General features: G+C 43.5%; 1 protein-coding gene across 1 annotated transcript in view; it reads right to left on the reverse strand.

Annotated features, from left to right (window-relative positions):
• LOC132395070 (SLAM family member 5-like) overlaps positions 1–6425 on the reverse strand; it is a 56361-nt gene extending 49936 nt beyond the window's left edge. Inside the window, exon 1 of the mRNA XM_059971386.1 lies at positions 6352–6425. Coding sequence (XP_059827369.1) covers positions 6352–6397 — 46 coding nt within the window. The 5' untranslated portion in view covers positions 6398–6425. The remainder of the gene's footprint in view (positions 1–6351) is intronic.
• Between the last annotated feature and the right edge of the window lie 21058 nt (positions 6426–27483).

The raw sequence follows: 27483 nt of genomic DNA on the forward strand, positions 1-27483 counted from the left end.
GCTTCGTTCATGTCAGTCATGATGCAGGCCTTGGTACAATTAATGAAATTAAAGTCATATGCAAAGTGGTCATTCAGTAATCTGGGAACTTTAACAGGGAAAATTACGAACATCTCATTCTGTACTGTATAAAAGAAGGAACTGCTTATTTGGAATCCAGGATGCCCTGATTGTGAGGCAGACTCCCCGTGATATATTTTGTAAATATAGTGGGTTTGATCCCTATCTTCAAGGAGTCCAATATCAAAATAGTTAGTTCAGCTAACAGCAGGAATTAATAGCACAAGAAAGTCTGTGGGCACAGGGAACCCAAAGCAACACAAACAGAGTGCTGGTGGAACTCAGCAGCTCAGGCAGAATGAATAGAGAGTCAAAGTTTTGGACCAAGACACTACTTCAGGACTGAGAGGGAAGGGGGAAGGTGCCAGAATAAAAAGGTGAGGGGAGGGAAAAGAGGCTAGCTGAGAGGTGGTAGGTGAAGCCAGGTGGGTGGGAAAGGTCAAGCGCTGGAGAAGAAGGAATCTGACAGGGAAGGAGAGTAGACCAACAAAGTGAGACTGCCTGGAAGTGCAGATAATTCTCACTACAAAACACTGTCTGCTGTTGCCTAAGTTTAATACACTGGAGTATTAGATAATTCTGTTTATCTCTGAGAAAAAAAAGAGTGAATAAACCTTTATAACTTGCATTTGTGGAGTACCGTAGGGACATTGTTTCTGTCCCAGACTACCCACAGTTATATCAGTTTGGATACTGTAGAGACATTGTTTCTTTCCCAGTCTACCCACAGTCATATCAGTGTGGAGGACCGTAGGGACATTGTTTTTATCCAAGACTACCCACAGTCATATCAGTGTGGAGTACTGTAGGGACATTGTTTCTGTCCCAGACTACCCACAGTCATATCAGTGCGGAGTACCGTAGGGACATTGTTTCTGTCCCAGACTACCCACAGTCATATCAGTGTGGAGTACCGTAGGGACATTGTTTTTATCCAAGACTACCCACAGTCATATCAGTGTGGAGTACCGTAGGGACATTGTTTTTATCCAAGACTACCCACAGTCATATCAGTGTGGAGTACCGTAGGGACATTGTTTCTGTCCCAGACTACCCACAGTCATATCAGTGTGGAGTACCGTAGGGACATTGTTTTTATCCAAGACTACCCACAGTCATATCAGTGTGGAGTACCGTAGGGACATTGTTTCTGTCCCAGACTACCCACAGTCATATCAGTGTGGAGTACCGTAGGGACATTGTTTCTGTCCTAGACTACCCACAGTCATATCAGTGTGGAGTACCGTAGGGACATTGTTTTTATCCAAGACTACCCACAGTCATATCAGTGTGGAGTACCGTAGGGACATTGTTTTTATCCAAGACTACCCACAGTCATATCAGTGCGGAGTACTGTAGGGACATTGTTTCTGTCCCAGACTACCCACAGGCATATCAGTGTGGAGTACCGTAGGGACATTGCTTCTGTCCCAGACTATCCACAGTCACAGTGTGGAATTCTGTAATGATATTGCTCATACCTCAGACTATATCCAGTCATATCTGTGACCAAAATGATGACACCAAACCTAATATTTACAATTTTGACAATGATACCAAATGAAGTGAGATTTAGAGTTGTATTGTGAGTGTAATGATGTTTTAAAATGACAGACAGGCTGTGTGGGTGAGTAAGACCATGACAGATGGAGTATGTTATTGAAAAACATGGTTATCCTCGATCGAAAAGACAAAAGTACTAAGTTTAGTAAGTGTTGTTCAAAGGAAATAGATCCCCTGTACACATTGTCACATGGAATCAATGTTCAGATACAGGAAGTACTTTGGAAGGCAAAAACAATAGATTCTGCAGATGCTGGAAATCCAGAGCAACATACAGAAAATGCTGGAGAAATTCAGCAGATTAGCAGTCGATGTTTTGGACCGAGACCCTTCATTGGGACAGGAAAGGATAGGGGAAGATGGCAGAATAAGAAGGAGGTGGGAGGGGAGATGCTCGACAAAGTGGCCCCTTAATTTACATCGGGTCTCACCAATGAAGAGGAAGCACTGGACAGAATTGATGTCTCAAGTCGATTTGTAGGTGAAGTGTTGCCTCATCTGGAAGGACTGTTTGGGGCCCTGAATGGAGGTCTGTCCTCACTCCCACTGAGAACTTCTGTGGAAACGTTCAGAGGTGGCACAAGTGCAGAAAGAGAGAGAGACTTTGAAGCAGGTCAGCAGATCTCCGACTTCCATGAGAAATGTTGCAGAATTTGAGGAGAAGAAAATCAATAAACACTCAGCCAATGGGGCATGATGTTACTGAAGTTATTGAGAGGGGAGATGTTTCTGGCATTTTGTATAAAGTACTTGTAAAGTCTGGATTGTTTTCAAGACCTTTGACCTCGCTGAGAGAAATAGCTCTCTCAGATGCTGAGACAGTAGAAGTTGATTTGTTTAACTATGTTTTGGAATTTAAAGATAAACAACTTGGTGATGTTCAAGTTTGTGATTTGGAGAGATGGAGTTTGGAGACTTCTCAAAACAAAGGGAAGTGTTGTTTTGACCAAGAGAGGCCATCTGCAGGTGTTATTATGGAAACATAGAGATCTAAAGATCTTGGAAATAGATTTAATGACTTGTTTGGAAGTTCAGCGAATGGGCTTAGTTTAGAAAACATGAGTGATGGGTTGGCACCTGTGCAGGGTGAAGTTCAGGATGTCCTTGAAAGCCCTGTTTGAGCTGATCACGTGATGGTTAAGTGTTCTGTGGTGAAGGGGAAGAAAGAAAATGGTTGATCAAACTCCATTTTGAATATAAAAAGATCTGGTTTTGCAGGAATTTGATTTTGTAACAAACTAGGTGAAAGGTAAAGGCAAAAACATGGTGGATTGATTGGTTGTTAAGTTTAAGAATGAAATAGAAACTAGTATTTGTATAGGCTTCTGTAATGTGCTACATGTTAATCACAAATGTTTTGCTTTATATTCTGTAAACTACAGTTTAGAAAAATTTTGCTCTTTGATCAAAATTGTTCTTTCTTGGGTTTATGTGTTATGTACCCCATAGATCCTATCATATTCACCTCCTCCACTGTAGCTGGCAGCCCATTCCATGCACTCACCACTCTCTGCGTAAAAAACTTACCCCTGACATCTCCTCTGTAGCTACTCCCCAGCACTTTAAATCTGTGTCCTCTTGTGGTCACCATTTCAGCACTGGGAAAAAGCCTCTGACTATCCACACAATCAATGCCTCTCATCATCTTGTACATCTCTATCAGGTCACCTCTCATCCTCCTTTGCTCGAAGGAGATAAGGCCGAGTTCACTCAACCGATTCTCATAAAACATGCTCCCCAATCCAGGCAACATCCTTGTAAACATTCTCTGCACTCTTTCAACCTTATTAATATCTTTGCTGTAATTAGTTGACCAAAACTGCACACAATACTCCAAATTTACTCACCAATGTCTTATACAACCTCACCATTACATTCCAACTCTTATACTCAATACTTTGATTTATAAAGGCCAATGTACCAAAAGTTTTTGTTACAACCCTATACTTCTGAAACCACTTTTAGGGAATTATGTATCTGTATTCCCAGATCCCTCTGTTTTACTGCACTCCTCAGTGTCCTACCATTTACCTTGTATGTTCTACCTTGGTTTGACCTTCCGAAGTGCAATACCTCACTCACACTTGTCTGTATTAAACTCCACCTGTCATTTTTCAGCCCCTTCCTCCAACTGGTGCACTTCCTCTGCAAGCTTTGAAAACCTTCCTCACTGTCCACTACACCTCCAATCTTTGTATCATCAGCAAATTTGCTGATCCAATTTGCCACGTTATCATCCAGATCATTGATATAGATGACAAATCACAATGGACCCAGCACTAATCCCTGTGGGACACCACTAGTCACAGGCCTCCACTCAGAGTAGCAATCCTCCACTACTACTCTCTGGCTTCTTCCATTGAACCAATGTCTGATCCAATTTATTACCTCTCCATGTATACCTAGCGACTGAATCTTCCTAACAAACCTCCCATGTGGGACCCTGTCAAAGGTCTTACTGAAGTCCATGTATACAACATCCACTGCCTTCTTTTCATCCACATTCCTGGTAACTTCCTACAAAAACTCTAATAGATTAGTTAAACATGACCTACCATGCACAAAGCCATGCTGACTTTTTCAAATAAGTCCCTGTCTATCTAAATACTTATCTCTTAGTATTCCTTCCAATAATTTACCTACTACCAATGTCAAACTATAATTTCCCAGCTTACTTTTTGAGCTTTTTTTAAAAAAAATGGAACTACATGAGCAATGGAATAACACTGGAACTCCAATCCTCCAGCACCTGACACATGGATATTGACATTTTAAGTATTTCTGCCAGGGCCCCTGCGATTTCAAAACTAGTCTCCTTCAAGGTCCGAAGGAATAGCCTGTCAAGTCCTGGGGATTTATCTACTCTGATATATTCACTTATTTTTTGTATGATTTTTAAGTTTATTTTGAAAGAAAGAAGTTCCATTCTAATATTATCTACTTGGACTTATTCTTTTCTGAATACGTGATTAATACACTTTAGATGAATTTAAGATGGTCGTCACCGGTTACGATGTTATTGCTGTCAGATGTAACATTGCAGTATTTGAAATTTTATTATGGCTAATTTCGGTGGGATAATGGAGGATGGGGTTAAGGGTCATTAGCCTTAGCATGCAACTATCCTATCGGTCGCTTTTTTCTGGGCTTTCGGGGAGGGGGGGCTATTAGAATAGTTTTTTTTCTCGACTGGGCGGTTCTAATGAGGTTACTTTTTTTCACAAATATGTCGTCACTTCTGGACAAATCAGTTTCTTTTGGATTAATGTGCGCTTCCACAATACTTTTCTTCATAAAACTTTAAATTAAATCTTAACCATGGATGTTAATAAGATTTTTGAATTTTCTCCCTATTTAGAAAACGGCATCAGGAAGTGTAGGGTCATGCGTTTTGGTAGAAATTAAAAAAGTAGACACTGTATTCTATCTGTCACTTCTTTGCCTATTCCCCTAATCTGCCAAAGACCTTCTGCAACCATCCCTGCTTCCTCAACACTACCTGCCCCTCCAGTACCTTTGTATTGTCCTCAAACTTGCCCAGAAATCCATCAATTCCATCATCCAAGTCAATGAAAAGAAGTGGTGCAAACAGAAACCCCTGCAGAGCACCACTACTCTCCAGCAGCCAACCAGAAAAAGCTCTCTGATGAGGGGAGGTTTGATAGAGGTATACAAAACTATGAGGAGTATCGAGTAAATGCAAGCAGACTCTTTTGACTGAGTTGGGTGGGTGGAACTTGAATTCATGGGTTCAGAATGAAAGCTGAACATCAGGACGAGCTTCTTCACTCAGAGGATGGTGAGGGTGTGGAATGAGCTGCCGGAGAAAGTGGTGAATGTGTGTTCAATTTCAAAATTTAAGAGAAATTTGGGTAAGTACATGAATGGGAGGGGTTTGGAGAGTTTGTCTGGGTTTTGGTTTAATGGACTAGGCAGAATAACAGGTTAGCATGATCTGGATGGGCTGAAGGGTCTGTTTCTGGGCTGAAGTGCTCCATGAGACTATGCATCTCTGAAATCCAAATAGATCAATTAAAGCATCCTGAAAAAAATGTGATATCCCCTCCCTCTCTCTGGGAGGAGTTTCTCCCTCATGTCTCCAGACTGAAAGGATGGACAGGGAAGCAGGTGCTGGAGTCTAAGAGTTGGCGGGTCTAAGTGCCCCGAACTTCTATGAAAGGCGAGGAAAATGTCAGGATGTGATAAGCACGGCATCAAATGGTGACCAGACTGGAAATACATAGTTCGATGGTCACAGCAGGAGGCCAGCAATACGTGCAGCAGAAAGAGGAACATTATTTACCATTCAGACAAGTATACGGGAGGGGGAGGGAGGCAGATGGACTTGCATGGATAGATATGTTGAAGGACCAAAAAAAAATGAGAGCTAAATGAGCAAAAGGAAAAAAGGATATTGAGGGTGAAAGTGTGTGGATAGTCGGAGGTATTGAGAGAGAGAGAGAGAGAGAGAGAGAGAGAGAGAGAGAGAGAGAGAGAGAGAGAGAGAGAGAGAGAGACTTGTGGAGGTAGACCGAGATCAAGGCAGTTCAACAGAAGCTGAGGAAGTCAAGGGCTGAAGGTGAAAATTGGAATTGCGTATGTTCTGAGAAAGGGTTTGAATCAGCGGATCGGGACGTAACCACGATAAATAGTGCTTTCACGCACTGAAAACCTGATCACATCAAAATGTTCTGTAACCAGAGATGAAACATTGAAATCTGACCTTACCGAGAAAGATCGCCAATACAAAAGCACAGTTCCAGGATGTCCCCATCTTCAAACTTGTCTGGTGAGTTCGATGGCCTTGCGATTGTCTCAGGAGGAAGTAGAGCAGGAACTGAATATGTCATCACGAGACGAGAAGTACATATTTGACAAAAGTATCATACTGGGCCCACCCAGTTCCTTTATCTGATTCAAGTTTTAACTTTCTGAGTTTGAACTACTAGCTCCCTCCTCACTGACAAGGCTGCTTCCACTGTGGTTTGCAGAACCGATCACCATCAGCTCTCAGCAACAGACCTCATTTCTCCGGATCATTTTCACTTTTCCCCACTGCCACACAGCCATTCCGAGCCCATTTGGAGCTTCAATTCCAGAAAAAGAAGTTGGATTGTCCGGGTGGATAAACGTTTTCAGTGGCCCGAGCCTCACTGGATCGTCCTGGTGGATCAGCTATTTCCAGCTGTCCGAGCCCCTCTGGACCATCCAGGGGGATCAATTGTTTCTAGCTGCTCAAACCATAAGATATAGGAGTAGAAGTAGGCCATTCAGCCCATTGAGTCTGTTCTGCTATTCAATCATAGGCTGATCCAATTCTTCCACTTCCCTGCTTTCACCCCATACCCCTTGATGCCCTGGCTAATCAAGAACCTATCTATCTCTGCCTTAAATGCACCCAATGACTTGGCCTCCACAGCCACTCATGGCAACAAATTCCACAGATTTAACACCCTCCGACTAAAGTAATTTCTCCACATCTCTGTTCGAAAAGGACATCTTTCAATCCTGAAGTCCTCTTGTCCTAGACTCCCCTACCATGGGAAATAACTTTGCCATATCTAATCTGGTCAGAGCTTTTAAACATTCATTCAGATTGTTTCTATAAGATCCCCCCTCATTCTCCTGAACTTCAGAGAATACAGCTCAAGAGGTGCTAGATGTTCCTCATATGGTAAACCTTTCATTCCTGGAATCATTCTTGTGAATCTTTTCTGAACCTTCTCAACTGTCAGTATTTCCTTTCTAAAATAAGGAGCCCAAAACTGCATACAATACTCCAAGTATGGCCTCACCAGTGCCTTATAGAGCTTCAACATCACATCCCTGCTCTTATATTCTACGCCTATAGAAATAAATACCAACTTGCCTTCTTCACAACCGAATCAACCTGGAGGTTTTAGGGTATTTAGGGTATCCTGCACAAGGACTCCCAAGTCCCTTTGTATCTCTGCATTTTGACTCTGTCCTCATCTAAATGATAGTCTGCCTGATTATTTCTTCCACCGAAGTGCATGACCATACACTTTCCAATATTGTATTTCATTTGCCACCTCTTTGACCATTCCCTAAACTACCTAAGTCTCTCTGCAGGCTCTCAACACTACCCACTCATCCAACTGTCTTTGTATCATCGGCAAATTTACCCACAAGTCTATGAATCCCATAGTCCAAATCATTGACATACATCATAAAAAGCAGTGATCCCAACACCGACCCCAGTGGAACTCCACTGGTAACTGGCAGTCAGCCAGAATAGGATTCCTACTCTCTGTTTTCTGCTGAACACCCAATGCTCCACCCACTAATAACTTCCCTGTAATTCCATGGGCTCTTAACTTGTTAAGCAGCCTCATGTGCAGCACCTTGTCGAAGGTCTTCTGAAAATCCAAATACACCACATCCACTGCATCTCCTTTGTCTACCCTGCTTGTAATTTCCTCCAAAAATTGCAGTAGGTTAGTCAGGCAGGATTTTCCTTTCAGGAAACCATAATGGTTTAGGCCTATCTTGTCATGTGCCTCTAGATATTCTGTAATCTCATCCCTAACAATTGATTCCAACAACATCCCAATCACTGATGTCAGGCTAACAGGTCTATAGTTTCCTTTCTGCTGCCTCCCACCTTCTTAAATAACAATTTTCCAGTCATCCAGTACAATGCCAGAATCTATTGATTCTTCAAAGGATGCCTCTGCAATCTCTCCAGCTATTTCCTTCAGAACCCAAGGATGCATTCCATCAGATCCAGGAGATGCATCCACCCTCAGACCTTTAAGCTTCCTGAGCACCTTCTCAGCTGTAATTTGTACTGTACAAACTTCACTTCCCTGACACTCTTGAATGTCCGGTATACTGCAGATGTGTTCCACTGGGAAAAATGATGAAATATTTATATTCAGTTCCTCTGCCATCTCTGCATCTCTCATTACAATATCACCAGCGTCATGTTCTATTGGTCCTATATCTACCATCAACTCTCATTTACCCTTTATATATTTAAAAAAGCTTTTACTTTCTCCTTTGATATCAGTCATCAGCTTCCTTTCATAATTAATCTTTTTCTTCCTAATGACCTTCTTAGTTTCCCTGTGCAAAAGCATCCCAATCCTTTATCTTCCCACGAGCTTTGGCTTCCTTGTATGCCCTCTATTTTGCTTTTACTTTGGCTCTGACTTCACTTGTCAGCCACGGTAGTGTCCTTCTTCCATTCAAAAATTTCTTCTTATTTGGAATATCTGTCTTACACTTCCCTCATTTTTTGCAGAAACTCAGTTCTTGCTGCTCTGCTGTCCCTTTCCATTCAACTTTGGCTGTTTCCCTTTTCATACCATTGTAATTTCCTTTATTCCTCTGAAATATCGACACATTGGAATTCAGCTTCTCCTTCGCAAATTTCAAAATGAACTTTGTAATATTGTGATTACTGAACCCTAAGGGTTCCTTAACCTTAAGCTCTCTTATCACCTCTGGATCATTGCACAACACCCAATCCAGCACAGCCGATCCCCTAGTGGGCTCAACAAGCTGTTCTAAAAAGCCATCCTCCAGACATTCTAAAAATTCTCTCTCTTGAGGTCCAGTACTGGCCTGGTTTTCCCAATCCACTTTCATGTTAAAATCCCCAACAATTATCATGACATTGCCTTTCTGACATGCCTTCTCTATCTCCTTCTATCCCGGCTGCTGTTTGGAGGCATATATACAACTCCTATTAAGGTCCTTTTGCCCTTGCCATTTCTTAACTCAACTCATAGAGACTCTACACCTTCCGATCCTATGTCATTTCTTTCCAATGATTTAATATTATTTCTTATACACAGAGCTACACCACCCCTTCTGTCTACTAACCAATCTTTCTGATATACTGTATATCCTTGAACCTCCAGCTCCCAATGGTAGCCATCTTTTAGCCAAGATTCAGAGATGGCCACAACGTTGTATTTGCCAATCTGTAGCTGAATTTCAAGATTGCCCATTTTATTCTTTATGCTGTGTGCATTCAAATACAACACTCTCAGTCCAGTATTTGTTGCTTTCTGTTTTAGCTGCACCACACCTCTATTGCCCTATAACTCACGCCACTGGCTTTGATTAAGCCTTATCTCCTACATGTTCTTTCTATAATCTCTGTTGCACACTATCTTTGATTTATTTCTGTTTTCCTCTTCCTCAGCCCTATCACTCCGGTTCCCATCCCCCAGCCAAATTAGTTTAAACCCTCCTGAACAGCTGAATTAAATGTGCCTGCTAGAATATTGGACCCTTTTGGTTTCTGGTGTTACCTGTCCTTTTTGTACAGGTTGTACCTCCCCCAGAAGAGGCCCCAATGATCCAGGAATCTGAAGTTCTGCTCCCTACACCAGTCTTTTAGTCCCAAAATGATATGCCTGATCATGCTATTCTTGCACTCACTAGCAGGTGGCACGGGCAGCAATCCTGAGAGGACTACCCGGGAGGTCCCATTTTCAGCTTCCTACCGAACTCCATGAATTCTTTCTTCAGGGCCTCCTCCCATTTTTTTCACCAACGTGTACCAAGACTTCTGGCTGGTCACCCTCTTCCTTCAGAATACTCTGCACCTGATCCGAGACATCCCATACCCTGGCATCTGGAAGGCAACACACCATGCGGCTAACTCTATCAGGCTGACAGAACCTCCTCTCTGTTCCCCTCACTATGGAATCCCCTATGACTACCACATTTATCATCTTCCTCTTTCCCTTCTGCACCACGGAACCAGGCTCAGTACCAGAGACCCGATCGCTGTGTTCGTCCTCTGTCAGGTTATCTCCCTCAACCGCTTCCAAAACAAGGTAACAATTACTGAGGGGGATGGCCACAGCGGTGCCCTCTACTATCTGAGCTCTTTCCCTCGTTTCCCTGATGATCACCCATTTATCTAACTCCTGCAGACTTGGGGTGACTAACTCCCCGTAGCTCCTCTCTATCTCCTGTTCACTCTCCCTAATCAGCTGTAGGTCATCAAGCTCAGATCCAGATCCCTAACATGGTCTCTCAGGAGCTGCACCTGGTGCAGATGTGGCCACCTGGGAGACTGGAAGATTCCCAGGATTCCCATATCCAACAGCATGAGCATGCCCTCCATGCAGTACTTCCCTGTCTTCCCTCTGCCTCAGTAAAGCAGCCACCATTGTCAGAGACCCCACCCATCTCAGACATTCTCTCCCATCCACCAGATGACTCAAAAACCTGAAGGCATTCACCAGCAGGATCAAAACTGATGGCAGATACAGTGGGGACAATTAAGAAACTGTAACACAGGCAGATGGATGATAGAAAATTTGAGAGCAATGCTGGAAGTTCAAAGGTCTATTGTATAGTCAAAGTATGCATGTAGAACACAATGATTTTGCCTTCTCCAGATAGCCAAGGAATATTGAAAGATCATGAGTATGGATAAAAGAAAAGACATCAACTCCCCCATCCCCGGCACAAAAAAGAATCAAAACAGAATAGAGTTTATTTCATTTCTTACATCTATCTCTCAACATGAGGGATTCAAAATCTTAATGTTGCATCTCCGTTGCTACATGTTGCCCAAACACTAAGATTGTGCATGTTATTGTTTTGTATACGTATTTACAATCAGATACAATGTCCAGTCAGATATACAATCAGATCAATGCGTATTGATAAATCTGATTGCCTGGTGAAAGAAGCTATCCCGGAGCCTGCTGTTCCTGGCCTTTTGCTGTGGTACCTCCATACAGAGGCAGCCAAAACAATTTGAGCTTGGGGTGGCTGGAGTCCCTGATTATCATCTGGGCCATTTTTATGCACCTGCTGCTGGAAATGTCCTGAATAGAGGTGGAAAATGACCCACTATAGACCTCACTGCTTCTGTAACAGTCCTCAGGCCCTATTGACCTGCCTGTCTCTACAATCCTCTCCAAACCCCATAGACCTCCCTGTCTCTTTAATCACCTCCAGACCCTATATTCTTCTCTCTCTAATCTCCTTGAACATATATAGTCCTCCCATTCTCTGTAATCCCCTCCAATACCTTTGGTTCTCCCTGCCTCTGCAACAGCCCCCAACCCCTCTAAAATTCCTTGTTACTGCAACGTCCTCCAAGCCTCATAGACCTCACTGCCCCTGTGATGGTCTCCAGACCCTGTAATCCTCCCTGTCTAACCCTAACCCTAACCACTATAGATCTCACTGTCTCTGTAACCCCCTCCAGGCCCAATTGACCCCCTCTATCTGTAAGCCTACAACCCCAGTAGGCCTTCCTGTCTCTGTAGCCCCCTCCAAGCTGCATCAACTTTGCTGGCTCTGAGATAGTCACCAGATTCTAAAATCCTCCCAGTCTCTGGAACCGCACCTTTGTCCTTCCTGTCTCTGGAAACCCAAAAACCATTGTACAGTAAAAATCCCTGTGTCTGTAAACTTCCAGATCCCACAGACCTCACTGTCTCTGAAACAGCCTCTGATCCATTCAGACCCTCCTGTCAACGTAACCCCCTCCAACCACTCTGGAGCTTCCTTTCCCTGTAACCCTCTCCAATTTCCATAGAGCTCCCCATTTCTGAGATAGTCTCCAAACCCCTCCAGGTCAAATAGACCACCCTACATCTATAACACCCACCAAATGCTATCGACCATCCTGTCTCTGGAAATCACTCCCAACCCCATATTCCTCACTGTTTCTGAATCAGTCTCCAACCCTTACAGCCTCCCTGCCTTTGTAACACTCTCCAACACCTATTGACCCTCCTGTCTCTGTGACAATGCAGAGCCCATGGACCTCCTTGTCTCTGTAACCCCCACCTACTTCTGTAGAACTCCCTGTCTCTGTAACAGCCCTCCAACCGCTATAGACCTTCCTGCCTCTGGAAACCCACTCTGAGCTCCATAGACCTTCCTGTCTCTGAGACAGTCTCCAGATTCTATAATCCTTTCTATCCCTGTAAACCCCTCCAGACCAGATACATCTTCATGTCTCTGTAAACCCCTCAAACCACCATCGACCCTCCTGTTTCTGTAACTCCAGCAGACCATATAGACCTCTCAATCTCAGTAACCCACTCCATCCCCTATAGATCACTCTTTCTCTGTCACCTCCTCCAAGCCCTCACTTTCTGTGTAAGCCCCTCCAACCGCTATGGACCTCTCTCTGTGTAGCCCCCTCCAGAACATAAAGACACATCTGTCTCTGTAACCCACTCCAGTAACTGTTGCCTTTCCTGTCTCTGTAAACCCTTGCAGGCCCCATGGACCTCCCCAACTTTGTAACTTCCTCCATTCCCTTTACTGAATCCTGTCTCTGTAACCCCCTCCAGCCTCTATAGAACTCACTGTCTCTATGACAACATTCAGACCATGGAGACCTTCCTCTGTAGCCCCAGTCCAACCCCGAAACCTCTGTCACCCTCTCTGAGCCCTTTAAACCTCCCTGTCTGTGTAATTGACTGCAGACCCTACATACCCTGCTGTGTCTGGAACCAGCTCCAAATCCTATTGACCCCACTGGCTCTGTAACTCCCTCTAAACCCCTTTAGACTTCTCTATGTAACTGCTTCCAATCCCTACAGAATGCCCTGTCTCTGTAGCCCCCTCCAAAAACTATAGACCTCCCTGTCTCTGTAATCCCCTCGAACCCCTATATAGACCTATCCATCTCTGTAATCCATTCCACAACCTATAGAACTCCCTGTCTCTAATTCTCCTCCAACCACTATAGATCTGCTTGTCTCTATAACCATCTTCAGACTCTATCAACCTCTCCGTCTCTGTAACAAACCACAATGGCGATTGAACTCCATGTCTCTGTAACCCCCTCCCGACCTTATCGACCCCTGTCTCCATAACAGTCTAGAATTCCAATAGACCTTCAGTTTCTGTAACCCCTCCAAACCCTCCATCTCTATAACACCCTGCATATCCCTATAGATAATGATCTCCAAACCCAATAGACCTGCCTGTCTCTGTCACCCCCTCCATATCGCTATAGATAACAATCTCCAACCCCTACAGACCTCCCTGTCTCTGTAACCCCCTCCATATCCCTATAGATAACAATTTCCAACCCCAATTGTCCTGCCTGTCTGTGTAACAACTTCCAGATTACATAGACCTGCCTGTCTGAGTAACCCCCCCCCTCCAACCTCCATGGACCTTCTCTCTCTGAAACCCTTCCACATCCCACAGACCCATAGTGAATGGTGACTCCTTTGCATTATTGGAAACAGCTTTATTTCTCAGTTTGATATCTCTTTTTTCCCCTTTCAAGGTTCCTTTGAAGACCCTGACCTGAAGATAAACTCTGACTTCGGATCTTTGTGGGAATGGGACCCACTCTCAGCTGCTTTTTGATATCCCAAGGACGCGCTCTGGAAGACTGGTTCGGCTTCAGGCTGCTGGATTTTCGTGCCTCTGGAGACGGGCTGATTCAAGGCTGACTGACATGTCGCGGGAGAACACGGAAGATCGGAAGCAGCGGGCTTGCTGCTGGCTGTGTGTCCAGAGGTACAGAGCTCAGAAAAAAGCGAGACCACAGACTTTTAACACCATAAATCAGTGAGTTGTTTTGTAATGTCTCCCTTCTTGCTGTGAAATGGTGCCAAGTCTTTTTTCCCTTCTTCGGGAGAGAGGGAGTCTGTGGATTGTCAAATTACCGGGTGAGCGAGTAGTCTTTGGGGTACTGCAAGACTGTGTCTTTATTGATGCTTTGCTGCACATTTGAGTGCTTGGTGGAAAGTGTTGAAGTATTTTTGCTCCTGTGGGGGAAGTTGGGAGGGGCTTTGGTGTTCTAACATTTTAACTGTCTTTCATTCTTTGGGGCACTCCTTAGTTTTCCTGGATGTTTACAAAGAAAAAGAACTTCAGGATTTACATTGTATGCATTTCCCTGACATTAAATGTACCTATTGAATCCTCCCTATCTCTAACAGCCCTCCAACTCTTATTGAGCTGCCTGTCCGTGTAACGTCTTACCAGCTCCATAGATCTCCCTGTCTCTGTGATAGTCTCCACAAACTATAACCCTCCCTGTCTCTGGAACCCCACCAGACGATACAGACCTCCCTGTCTCTGTAACAGACTCCAGACCCTATAGTCTTCGTCTCTGTAACAGCCTCCCTATCTTTATAATCTCATGCAGCTCCTTTAGATCTCTCTCTCCAACCTCTGTAGACCTCCCTTTCTCTGTGATGCCCTCCAACCACGAAAGACCTTCCTGCCTCTGTAATCCTCTGAAGATGCCACAGACCTCTCAATCTGTGTAATTGCCTCCAGACCATGTACACCTCCTTGTCTCTGTAACCCCCTCCAGACCAGAAAGGCATTCCTGTCTCAGTAACCCACCCCCCAAAACCTCTTGACCTTCCTGTCTCTGTAATAACCTGAAGACCCCATAGACATCCCTGTCTCTGTAATCCCCTCCAGCCCCTGTAGACATCCCTCTCTGACACCCCACTCTAATCTGTATAAACCTCCCTGTCTCATACCCTACAGTTTCCAGACCCTACAGACCTCACTGTCTCTACAACAGCCTTTAGAACCGATAGTCCTCCCTGTCTCTGTAGCCACATCAACCCCTATCAACCTCACCGTCTCCAGACCCCATAGACCTCCATGACCTTGTAACCCCCTCCAGATCATATAGATCTCCCTATCTGAGTAACCCATTCCAACCACTATAGACCTCCCTGTCACTGTATACCCATCCAAACCACAGAATCTCTATCTCAGTAATCCCCTCTAGACCACATAGACCTCCCTGTCACTGTATACCCATCCAAACCACAGAATCTCCATCTCAGTAAACCCCTCCAGATCACGTAAACCTCCCTGTCACTGTAAACCCCACCAAACCTTATAGGCCTCCCTGGTTCTCCAACATACTCCAACCCCTGTAGACACCCCAGTCTCTGCAAGATCCATCCAAACACTATAGACCCTCCTGTCACTGTAACAGGGGTCCTCCAACCCCTATGCTTCCAGCTCTGAACACCCCTCCAACCTCTATAGAACTTCCTGTTTCAGTGACCATTTCCAGACCCAAGACATGTCCCTATAACCCCACTCCAACCCTGAAAGACCTCCCTTTCTCTGTCACCCTCTCCGAGCCCTTTAAACCTCCCTGTCTGTGTAACTGACTGCAGACCCGACATACCTTGCTGTGTCTGTAACCTGCTCCAAATCCTATTGACACCACTGGCTCTGTAACACCCTCCAAACCCCTTTAGACCTCTATGTAACTCTTTCCAATCCCTACAGAATGTCCCCTCCAAAATCTATAGACCTCCCTGTCCATTTCCAGACTCAAGAGACGTCTCTGTCCCTACATCCCCTTTAGACTTTCCTCTCTGTAAACTCACTCCAACCACCATTTCAGTAACAGTCCCTAGATCCGACAGACCCTCCCCTGTCTCTGTAACAGCCTCTAGACCCTATGTAACTCCATGCGTCCGTAACCCCCTCCTCTATAGAACTCCTTGTCTGTGACACCCCTCCAACTCCTATAGATAATCCTAGCTCAGTGACAGTCCTCAGACCTGAGACCTCCTTGTCCCTATAACCCCAAACAAACCATTTAGACCTCCCTCTCTGTAATCTCCTTTAGACCTCCCCCTCTGTAATCTCCTTTAGACCTCCCCCTCTGTAATCTCCTTTAGAGCTCCCTCTCTGTAATCTCCTTTAGACCTCCCCCTCTGTAATCTCCTTTAGACCTCCCTCTCTGTAATCTCCTTTAGACCTCCCTCTCTGTAATCTCCTTCAGACCTCCCCCTCTGTAATCTCCTTTAGACCTCCTCTTTAACCCCACTCCAACCCCTATAGGCCTTTATGTTTCTGAAAATCTCCAGATTCAGATTCAGTCAGATTCTGACTTCCCTTTATCTATAACCCATCCAGCACTTTCAGACCTCCCTTTCTCTAAAGGGGTTGGAGGAGGCTTGTGGCTGGGATCCCAACATTTATAGGAATCCCAGTCTCTGTAGCCTCCTCCAACCCTTTTAGACCTCCCTGTTTCTGTCACCCCCTCCAACTTCTGTAGAAATTCCCTGTCTCTCTAATCCCATCAGACCACTATTGACCTCCATATCTCTACATACCCCTCCAACACCAAAAGACCTCCCTGTATCTGAAACAACCTCCAGATCATATAGAACTCCCTGTCTCTGTAACCACTTCCAAACCATATAGAAAAACCTGTCTCTGTAAGTGCCTTCAACCACCATGGACCTTCCTATCTCTGGAAACTCCTCCAGACCCAATAGACCTCACTGTCTCTGAACAGCCTCCAACCTTTTCTACCTCCCTGTTTCTGTAACAGCCTTCAACCCCAAAAGACCTTCCTGTCTCTGCATCCCCCTCCAAGCTCCATAGGCCTTCCTGTCTCTGAGATAGTTTCCAGATCCTATAACCCTCCCTGTCTCTGGAACCCCACCAGACCATATAGACCATAGTCTCGGCAAACCTCTCCATCCTCTGTTTCTAGAACTCCATTTGAACCCCTTTACGCCTTCCTCTCTGTAATCCCATCGTACAGACCACCCTTTCCCTGTAAACCACTCCAACTCTATAGACCTCCCCTCTCTGTAACATCCCTTCAATCGCTATAGACTGAGAGTCTGTGAGTCTCCGGACTCTGGATTTCCCTTTCTCTATAAATCCCATCAACCCCTTTAAACCTCCTTGTCTCTGTAACAGCCTACAACCTCTTTAGAGCTCCCTATCGGTAACACCCTCCAAACCCTATAAACCTCCTCGTCCATGGAACCTCTCCAACCCCTATAGACCTTCCTGTCCTTGTAAGCACCTCCTATCTCTATAGACAACCCTATCTCAATAACAGTCTACAACCTCCAATGCCTGTAGACCTCCCTGTCTCAGTAACCATCTACAATACCGACCCTATCGACATTCCTCTGTCCATAACAGTCTATAACTCCAATAGACCTCCCCAATTCTGTAATTCCCTCCAACCCCTTAAGTCCTCCATATGCCTGTAACCCCCTTCAACCCCAATAGACCTCTGTGTCACAATAACTCCCTCCAACCCTTATAGACTTCCCTGTCTCTGCAACCTCCTCCAACCCCAGTAGATCTCCCTGTCAGTTTCCACACCCTATAAGATCACAGATCACAAGAAAAAGGAGCAGAAGTAGGCCATTCAGCTCCGCCACTCCACCATGAGCTAAACTATTCTCCCATCGAGTTCCAATTTCTGGCTATTACCCCATATCCCTTGATACCCTGACTAATTAGATACCTATCAATCTCCTCCTTAAACACCCTCAATGATCAGGCCTCCACAGCTATATCCTCTTGTCCTGGCTGTAGCCATATATCCACAACCCTCTGGCTAAAAAAAAATATTTTCTCATCTCTGTTTTAAATGGGTACCCTCTAATTCTAAGACTGTGGCCTCTTGTCCTGGATTAACCCACCAAGGGAAACAGCCTTTCCACATTTACTCTGTCCAACACTTCCAACATTCGAAATGTTTCTATGAGATCCCCTCTTATTCTTCTATACTCTAATGAATACAGTCCAAGAGCCGACTAACACTCCTCATATGTAAGTCCCTGCATTCCAGCAATCATCCTCGTAAATCTTCTCTGAACTCTCTCCAACATCAGTATATCCCTTCTAAGATAAGGGGCCCAAAACTACACACTGTATTCCAAATGAGGTCTCACCAGTGCCCCATAGAGCCTCATCAACACCTCCTTACTCGTATACACTATTCCTCTTGAAATGAATGTCAACATAGCATTCGCTTTCCTTACTGCTGATCCAACCTGGTGTTTAACCTTTAGCATATCCTGCACGAGGATCCCCAATTCCCTTTGCACTTCCGATTTTTGAATTTTCTCTGTACACTTCTCAACATTGTATCTCATCTGCCATTCCTTTGTCCACTCTCATAAACTGACCAAGTCTCTCTGCAACCTTTCTGTTTCTTCAACACTTCCTGCTCCTCCACCTATCTTGGTGTCATCCACAAACTTAGCCACAAAACCATTTAATCCATAATCTAAGTCATCCATATACAGTGTAAAAAGAAGCAGCCCCAACACTGAACCCTGCGGAACACCACTAGTAACCAGCAACCAACCAGAGTAGGATCCCTTTATTTCCACCCTTTGCTTTCTGTGATCAGCCAATGCTTCACCCATTCCAATATCTTGCCTGTAATTCCATGGGGTTGCAGCTTATTAAGCAGCCTCTTATGTGACACCTTATCGAAGGCCTTTTTGAAAATCCAAACAGACAACATCCACAGACTCTCCCTTGTCAATTTTATTTGAGATTACCTCAAAAAATTCCAATAGGTTGGTGAGGCAGGATCTTCCCTTCATGAAACAATGCTGGACTCCATCTCCCGCTTAAGGACATGTAAGACTTAGTTGCTTCTTGTCCGCCTTTAATCTCTCCATTTTCCAATTTAAACTTTGAAATTTCAACTTTATTCAGTCGAATCTGTACAGCAATAGTTATAATTATGGCTACTTTGAAGAGCACCTGGCGGAATCCGGACCTGACTAACGGAAAGTCTAAAAAAGCTGACGAGTTCTCGGAATAACCCTCTTGGGTTAAGAGATTAGAGTCTCGAATTAGCAGTATCGGCACTGAAATATCTCAACTAAAAGAGAAATTTGAAGAAAAAATTCACTCTCTGAGCCTCGATCTTAGTCGAAATGCAGATGACCTTTCTTCTCGTTTGGAAAAGGCTTAACAATGAATCGTGGATTTGGAAACGCGATCGCATCGGAATAATTTTTGAATTGTTGGATGAAACGAGAAATCAGAATCTGCTGACACACTGGATTATTTTGCTAAAAGGTTTCAGTCTTTATTTCCGGAGGTTTGTTCGCAACTCCCGGAGATTGAATCGTCTCACAGAACCGCTGCTTTAAAATCTTTGGATGCAGGTAAAAACAGACATATTGTTGTGCACTTTCTCCATTTTAGAGACAAGGACCGCATTATTAAACTTGCAAGAAAACAAAGATTATTTCAATTTCAAGGTTTAGAAGTTCACTTTTTTGAAGATTTCCCACACGAAATTGTTAAGAAACGTGCTGCATTTGCTTCTTCTATGAAACTAGCGTATAAAAGCCTTTTCCATCGTTACAGTACCCAGACAAATTAAGGCTTTTTGTTAAAAATTCTGGAGCTTGTATTTTTGATGATCCAGCCGAAGCACTGCGTTTTATTAACTCTTTGTCTGATGAGTCTGAAGCCTGAAGTTTGAATGATCTACAACACTTTGAATGTCTCGTGGTGTAAAGTGATGAAATTGGAAGATTTGATGGTTATAGAAAGTCTTTACCTTAAAATGTATTTTTATCTCTGAAAAAGACTGGTTTGGATGGTTTTAACCTCAGAAGACATAGCGGGAGAACTGTTGAAAGACTATAGATAATTCTGAACCATCTAGAATTCTTTTTTCTGCAGCATTTAAATGAACCAACTGTTTTTTTTTATTCTGTATGCTTTTGTAAAGTATTTTTAAGTAATTACTGGGATTTTTTTACGTATTAAAGAAAGACTGGATAATTTAAAATTGGCGATTGTTTTTCTTTTGTGCAAATATTTCAATGACGACGAGTCTGAAGCCTGAAGTTTGAATGGTTTATAATGGCTTGAGTGTCTCGCAGTGTAAAGACTGATAAGATTGGAAGCTTTTAAATGAATTAATTGTTTTTTTTAATAATCCGTATGCTTTAGTGAAGATCTTTTAAGTAATTATTTGGATTTCCTTGTGTTTTAATGATAGATTGGACAATTTAAAGATGGCGATTGTTTTTCTTTTGTGCAAATATTTCAAGAATATTATGAAGGTTACTCTCAAATTGAAGGTCGTTTTGTTTTACAAAAAAAGACCACTATCCTTCCAAGTTAATTATATTGAGATATACTTCGATTGTAATGAGATTTATGTTCAGTAGAGGGAGACAGAGATGAATTTTTAAAAATGTTTTTATTACTTAGGTGGGCGGAGCTGTATCTGCATCTATGCTTTCCTTGGGGATTGCGTCAATTGATATCGACTTGTTTCTGGGCTTTGTAGTTTGGGTGGGTTTTTCCTTCTTTTCTTATCCCCATTATGAAATCCTGGAACATACGCTAATTATTTTTATTGTTGTTCACCTCTGCCATTTTATCCTGACATGCATCTAATTACTCTTTTTTAGATACAAAGTTTCATGATAATATCTAAACAGTTAAATGTTTTAACTTGGAATGTTCGTGGTTGGAATCATCCTATTAAGTGAGAAATCATTTCAAGTTATAAATCGACTCCAGCCTAATATAATCTTTGCTCAAGAGACGTATATCAGGTTATGTGATAAAAATCGATTTTTTTAAATTCTGGAAGGATCTTCAGTTTCATGCAAATTTCCAAAAACTAGGGGAGTCTCTATTTTTATTGATTCCAATATTCCTTTTAACGAGGAAGATATTATAGCCAATATTAATGGTAGAGTTTTGAAAACTATTTCCTAGTATAGGCAACTACTGTGATAGATGTAAAACTGAAATAGCAACTTTGTCATGTTATGTTCTGGTCATGTTCTTCATTAAAACCATTTTGGAAATCTTTATTTTCTACAATTTCTAAAGCTCTGAAAATTAATTTACAACCTAATAGACTGACTGTTCTATTTGGAATAGTTCCACATCATATTCAGGATATTTCATCTTCAGATCAACATGTAATTGCATTTGTTACATTATTGGCAAGAAGGGCTTTTCTGTTAAAATGGAAAGGTATCTCTTCCCCTACATCAATTGAAAGGTTTTCTCAAGTAATGTTATATCTCAGTTTGGAAAAAAATTAGAAGTAGAACTTTTGAATCCTGATTCGATTTTGAGGGAAGATGGGGTTCTTTCGCCAAATATTACCATTGAATTTGAATTATTCTATATGGTTTCCTTACAATTTTATTTTTTTAAATATGAATTGGCAGTTGATGACTCTTTCTCTTTGTATATTTAGATGATGGTTAAACGTATTGCTCTGGAGGGTAGATTCCTAATGGTTCTTTTTCCTCTTTTTTTGTAGTTATAGGGTTTTTTTTTTCTTAGTTAGACGGGGATTTTTTCCCTTCTTTTTCCTATACATACATTTTTTTAATTCCCATTTTTATATATTACGATCAGCTTTTTTTTTTCTTCAGCTCTATTAATTGTATACATATTAATTTGTTGAAGTTTTGTATCATTCTATAGCTGTAGAAGATTATGTACCAGTAAAAATATTCTAAAAATGAAAATGAAACCATGCTGGCTTGGGCCTATCTTATCATGCGCCTCGAGGTATTTCATAACCTTATCCTTGAGAATTGACTCCAATAACTTTCCAACTACCGATGACAGACTAATAGGTCTGTGATTCTCTTTTTGCTGCGTCCCTCCTTTCTTAAACAGCGGAACTACATTAGTGACCTTCCAGCCCTCCAGAACCATGCCAGAGTCTATTGATTCCTGGAAGATCACTTCCAATGCCTCCACAATCTCCAAAGCCACCTCCTTCAGAACCTGTGGGTGCACCTCATCCAGTCTGGGAGACTTACCTATCCTTAGTGCATTTAGTTTCCCATGCATTTTCTCTCTAGTAATCTTGACTGTACCTAATTCTATTCAGATTCAGATTCAGATTCAGTTTATTGTCATTTAGAAACCACAAATGCAATGCAGTTAAAAAATGAGACAATGTTCCTCCAGAATGATATCACAAAAGCATGACATGACAAGACAGACTACACCAGAAAATCCACATAACGTTTGGCAATCCCCAGTCCAGAGTCCGGAGAGGCTGCTGCGTATTGAATTACCCCTTGGGGATGAATAAAGTATCTATCTATCTATCTATTAATATTGCGCTACCGTCTTAGCGCGTTCCCTGGAAAGGAGCTCCAATCCCACCAGACAAACAAAACCAAAAACTAAAGCTACAAGACCTGCACAAAACCAGATAGTTACAACAGTGCAAACAATAGAATAATTGATAAAAAAACAGACCATGGGCACAGTAAATATAGTCCAAAGATGTTAAAAGACTAAAAGTTCGAAAGAAACCACCACACAGTTTCCAGAAGTCCTCAGGGTCCCGATTGACTCATCATCCCACAGCGGCAGCAGAAGGGAATACCCTCGCTATGGACTTCCACGGCACCGCCCGACTCAGCCTCACAAACGCAGCACACAATGAAAGTGACCTGATCACAGAGGACCGTCGACAGTCCGTCGAACCTCTGAGCCTCCGACCATCCCCTCCGGCACAGCTTCTCCGAGCACCATTCTCTGCCGAGCGTATTAAGATAGCCCCGCCAATGGCCATCAGCAATGTGACCCCGAGGTCTGGGGGCCTGTTCTTCCCAGCAGAGTCCCGGACCTCACAGCAGCAGCAGCAGCAACGAAGAAGGTCTTCCTGGAGATTTTCAGATGTTCCTCCGTGCTCCCACGTCCGTTTTTCATCTGATTACGATTGCGCATGGCACCCCGCTTCACAAATAACAGATAATCAGCTCTGGAGTGGCCGCTGCAATCTGCATCGCATCGCCATCTTGGAATATCAGGTGTGATGCTAAAGTCTTCCACTGTGAAGACTGATGCAAAATACTAATTTAGTTCCTCTGCCATCTCTTTGTTACCAATTATAATTTCTCCAGCATCATTTTCAATTTGTCCTATATTTACCTTTGTCACTCTTTTACTCTTCATATATTTTAAATCTCTTAGTATCCTTTTTTATGTTAATTGCCAACTTCCTTTCATAATTCATCTTTTCTTTCCTAATGACTTTCTTAGTTTCCTTCTGTAAGTTTTTAAAAGTCGTCCAGTCCTCAGATTTCCCACTAATTTTTGCTTCCTTGTACACCGTCTCTTTCGCTTTTATTTTAGCCTTAACCTCTCCCGTTAGCCACGTGTGTGCCATTTTTCCATTCATGATTTTCTTTTTTCTGGGAATATATTTATCCTGTACTTTCCTTATTTCTTGTAGGGATTTCATCCAATTCTGCTCTACCGTCCCTCCATCTAGCTTACTATTCCAATCAATTTGGGCCAGTTCCTCTCTCGTACCACCATAATTTCCTTTCTTCCACTGAAATATTGATACACCTGATACCAGCTTCTCCTTTTCAAATTTGAAACTGAACTCAATCATATTATGATCACTACTTCTAAGGGGTTCCATTACCTCTAGCTCCCTAATCGCCTCAGGTTCATTACACAGAACCCAATCCAAAACAGCTAATCCCCTGTTGGGCTTATAGAAACATAGAAACATAGAAAATAGGTGCAGGAGTAGGCCATTCAGCCCTTTGAGCCTGCACCACCATTCAGTATCATCATGGCTGATCATCCAACTCAGAACCCTGTACCTGCTTTCTCTCCATGCCCCCTGATCCCTTTAGCCACAAGGGCCATATCTAACTTCCTCTTAAATATAGCCAATGAATCGGCCTCAGTTGTTTCCTGTGGCAGAGAATTCCACAGATTCACCACTCTCTACAATTATGGACAAGCTGCTCCAACAAGCCATCCTGTAGGCATGCTACAAACTCCCTCTCCTGAGATCCAGTGCCCACCTGATTTTCCCAATCCGCTTTCATATTAAAATCCCCCATAATTATCTTGACATTTTCCTTCTGACATGCTTCTTCTATTTCCAGCTGTAACTTGTGGTCCACATCCCAGCTGCTGTTTTGAGGCCTGTATATAATTACTATTAGTGTCTTTTTACCCTTGCCATTTCTTAACTCGACCCATAAGGATTCTACCTCTTCTGATCCTACGCCCCATTCTTTCTAGTGATTTGATATCGTTGCTTACCATCAGAGCCACTCCACCCCCTTTACCTCCCTTCCTATCTTTCCTATACACTGTGTATCCTTGGACATTCAGCTCCCAATCACATCCATCATTTAGCCATGACCCAGTGATGGCCACAATGTCATATCCTTTAACCTGTAGCTGTACAACTAGGTTATCCACTTTACTTCTAGTGCTGTGTACATTTAAGTATAGTACATTTAGATCAGTATCTGTTACCAATTTTGCTATATTTCTGTCACACAGCAAATTACCCTGTCTACTCACCTGCCTGTCCTTCTTGCCATCTTTGCTGCACAGTATCTTTGACTTATTTCTATTTTTCTCTTCCTCGACCCGAACACATTGGTTTCCTTCCCCCTGCCAACTTAGTTTAAACCCTCCCTAAAAGCTATATTAAACAATCCCACCAGGATATTAGTACCCTTTGAGTTCAGGTGTAACCCATCATTTCTGTATAAGTCATGCCTCCCCCAAAATAGATCCCAGTAATCCAAGAATTTGAAGCCCTGCCCCCTGCACCAGTTACTCAGCCACACATTCATCTGCTTAATTCTGCTATTCTTATCTTCATTAGCGCGTGGCTCAGGCAGTAATCCTGAAAGATTATTACTCTGGAGGTCTGTCTTTCCAATTTTCTTCCTAGCTCCCAGTAATCTTCCTTCAGGACCTCCTCTCTTTTTCTGTCTATGTTATTGGTATCAACATGTACCAAGACTTCTGGTTGCTCGGTCTCTCCCCTGAGAATACTCTGGACCATTCGTTGTGGTCTTCCTCTGTCAGGTCAACCTCTCCAACAGTATCTAAAACGATATATCGATTCCTGAGGGGGACTGTCACAGAGGTGCTGTCCACCATCTCTCTACAGGTATTATCAATCACCTCCTCACTTTCCCTAATTAGCTGAAGGTCATCAAGTTGCAGCTCCAGATCCCTAACACTGTCCTTAAACAGCCTCATCTCAATGCACCTGATGCAGATGTAATCCTGGGGGAGGCTGGGAGTCTCCCAGGGTCCCCACATCTGGCACTCCAGACACAACGCTGATCCTAGATGCATACCTCGAGTGCTGCTGTTATTACGAAATAAATAAACCTGTAACTTACCCCTTTACTATAAGACTAAATGGTTGCAGGAAGCCTCTTCCCGTTTCCGCCAAAGCCCGATCACTCTGCACCCTCAAACTCTGCTGTCCGCTGGATATGGTGGTGTTCTTTTCAAGCCTTCTGCGCTCTGAGGTTACGCGCCTGTGCATTCGTGTCCCCTCTTTCTACAATGCCCTCTAAAACCTTTAGGGTACCTTGTCTCTGTAACTCCCTCCAATTCCTATAAACCTCCTTGTCTGTGGAACCACCCCAGAGGACTTCTTGTCTTTGTAAACCCCTTCTATTCCTATAGACTTCCCCATCTTTGTAACCACCTCCAGCACCTATAGAATTTTCTGCCTCTGGAAGCCACTCCAACCCTATAGAATTCTCCGCCTCTGGAAGCCACTCCAACCCTATAGAATTCCCTGTCTCTGGAACTCCCTCCAACCCTATGGAATCCCCGTCTCTGGAACTCCCTCCAACCCTATAGAATCCCCTGTCTCTGGAACTCCCTCCAACCCTATAGAATCCCCTGTCTCTGGAACTCCCTCCAACCCTATAGAATCCCCTGTCTCTGTAAACCCCCCTTCAAAAACTTCAGACTTCCCTGACTCAGTAATCCCCTCCAACCCATATAGACCTCTCTGCCTCAGGAAACCCCACTAACCTCAATAGAACTCCCTGTGTCTGTAACTGTCTGCAACCCCTATAGATTTCCATGTCTCAAAAACTTACTCCAACCACTATAAACTTCCTTGTCTGTGTAACTCCCTGTAATGCATATAAATCTCCTATGTCTGTAAACCCCTCCAACCCTTACAGACCTTACTGTCTGTCTAAACATCTCCAACCTGTATAGACTTCCCTGTCTCTATAACATACTCCAAAACTGATGAATTCTCCTCTGGGAAAAGGGGGTTTAATGAAGGGTCTAAGGAATGCAGAGCCAGACAGTCCTCTTATCGTATTCTGGATCACTGGTCGTCTCGTGTCGGGGAGCTCAGATCCCCTGGCTAACTGGAGAATCACATCACCTGGATGAGTGTTTCTAGGCACTGGACACTAGAATACTACAGCACAGTACAGGCCCTTCAGCCCTTGATGTTGTGCCGACCCATATATTCCTTAAAAAAGAAATACTAAACCCACACTACCCTGTAACCCTCTATTTTTCTTTCATCCATGTGCCTGTCCAAGAGGCTCTTAAATACCCTGAAAGTTTTAGCCTCCACCACCATCCCTGTCAAGTATTCCAGGCACTCACAACACTCTGTGTTAAAAAACTTACGCCTGATGTCTCCCCTAAACTTCCGGAAGCAGAAATAGACTGGAGTTTCCGGGGGATAATCACCCCTAAAAGTCAGGAGACAGGTAGCTGGGTGATTGTCAGGACAGGGAAGGGGATTAGACAGGAAGAGCAGAGCACCCCTGTGGGCCGTTCTCATCAATAATAATTATACCATTTTGGATACTGTTGTTGGGGATGACCTACCAGGGACAAGTTGCAGTGATTGCGTCTCTGGCACCAAGACTGTACCCTCAGCTCAGAAGGGAAGGAGGGAAAAGAGGAAAGCAGTAGTGATAGGGGATTCGATAGTTAGGGGGACAGATAAGAGGTTCTGTGGGTAGATCTGTGGGTGAGCAGCCAGATGTCGTGTTCCATGTAGGGACCAATGACATGCATAGGAAGAAGGAGGAGATCCTGCAAAGAGAGTTTAGGGAGTTAGGTGCAAAGTTGAAGGACAGGACCACCAGGGCTGCAGTCTCAGGATTGCTACCCATGCCACGTGCTACTGAGGCTTGTAACAGGAAGATAATGCAACTGAATACGTGGCTAAGGAGTTGGTGCAGAAGGGAGGGCTTCATGTTTCTGGACAATTGGGCCTTGTTCTAGAGAAGGTGGGACCTGTTCCGATGGGATAGGTTGCACCTGAACTGAAAGTGGACTAACATC

Source organism: Hypanus sabinus, chromosome 6, assembly GCF_030144855.1.
Source record: "Hypanus sabinus isolate sHypSab1 chromosome 6, sHypSab1.hap1, whole genome shotgun sequence".
Lineage (NCBI taxonomy): Eukaryota > Metazoa > Chordata > Chondrichthyes > Myliobatiformes > Dasyatidae > Hypanus > Hypanus sabinus.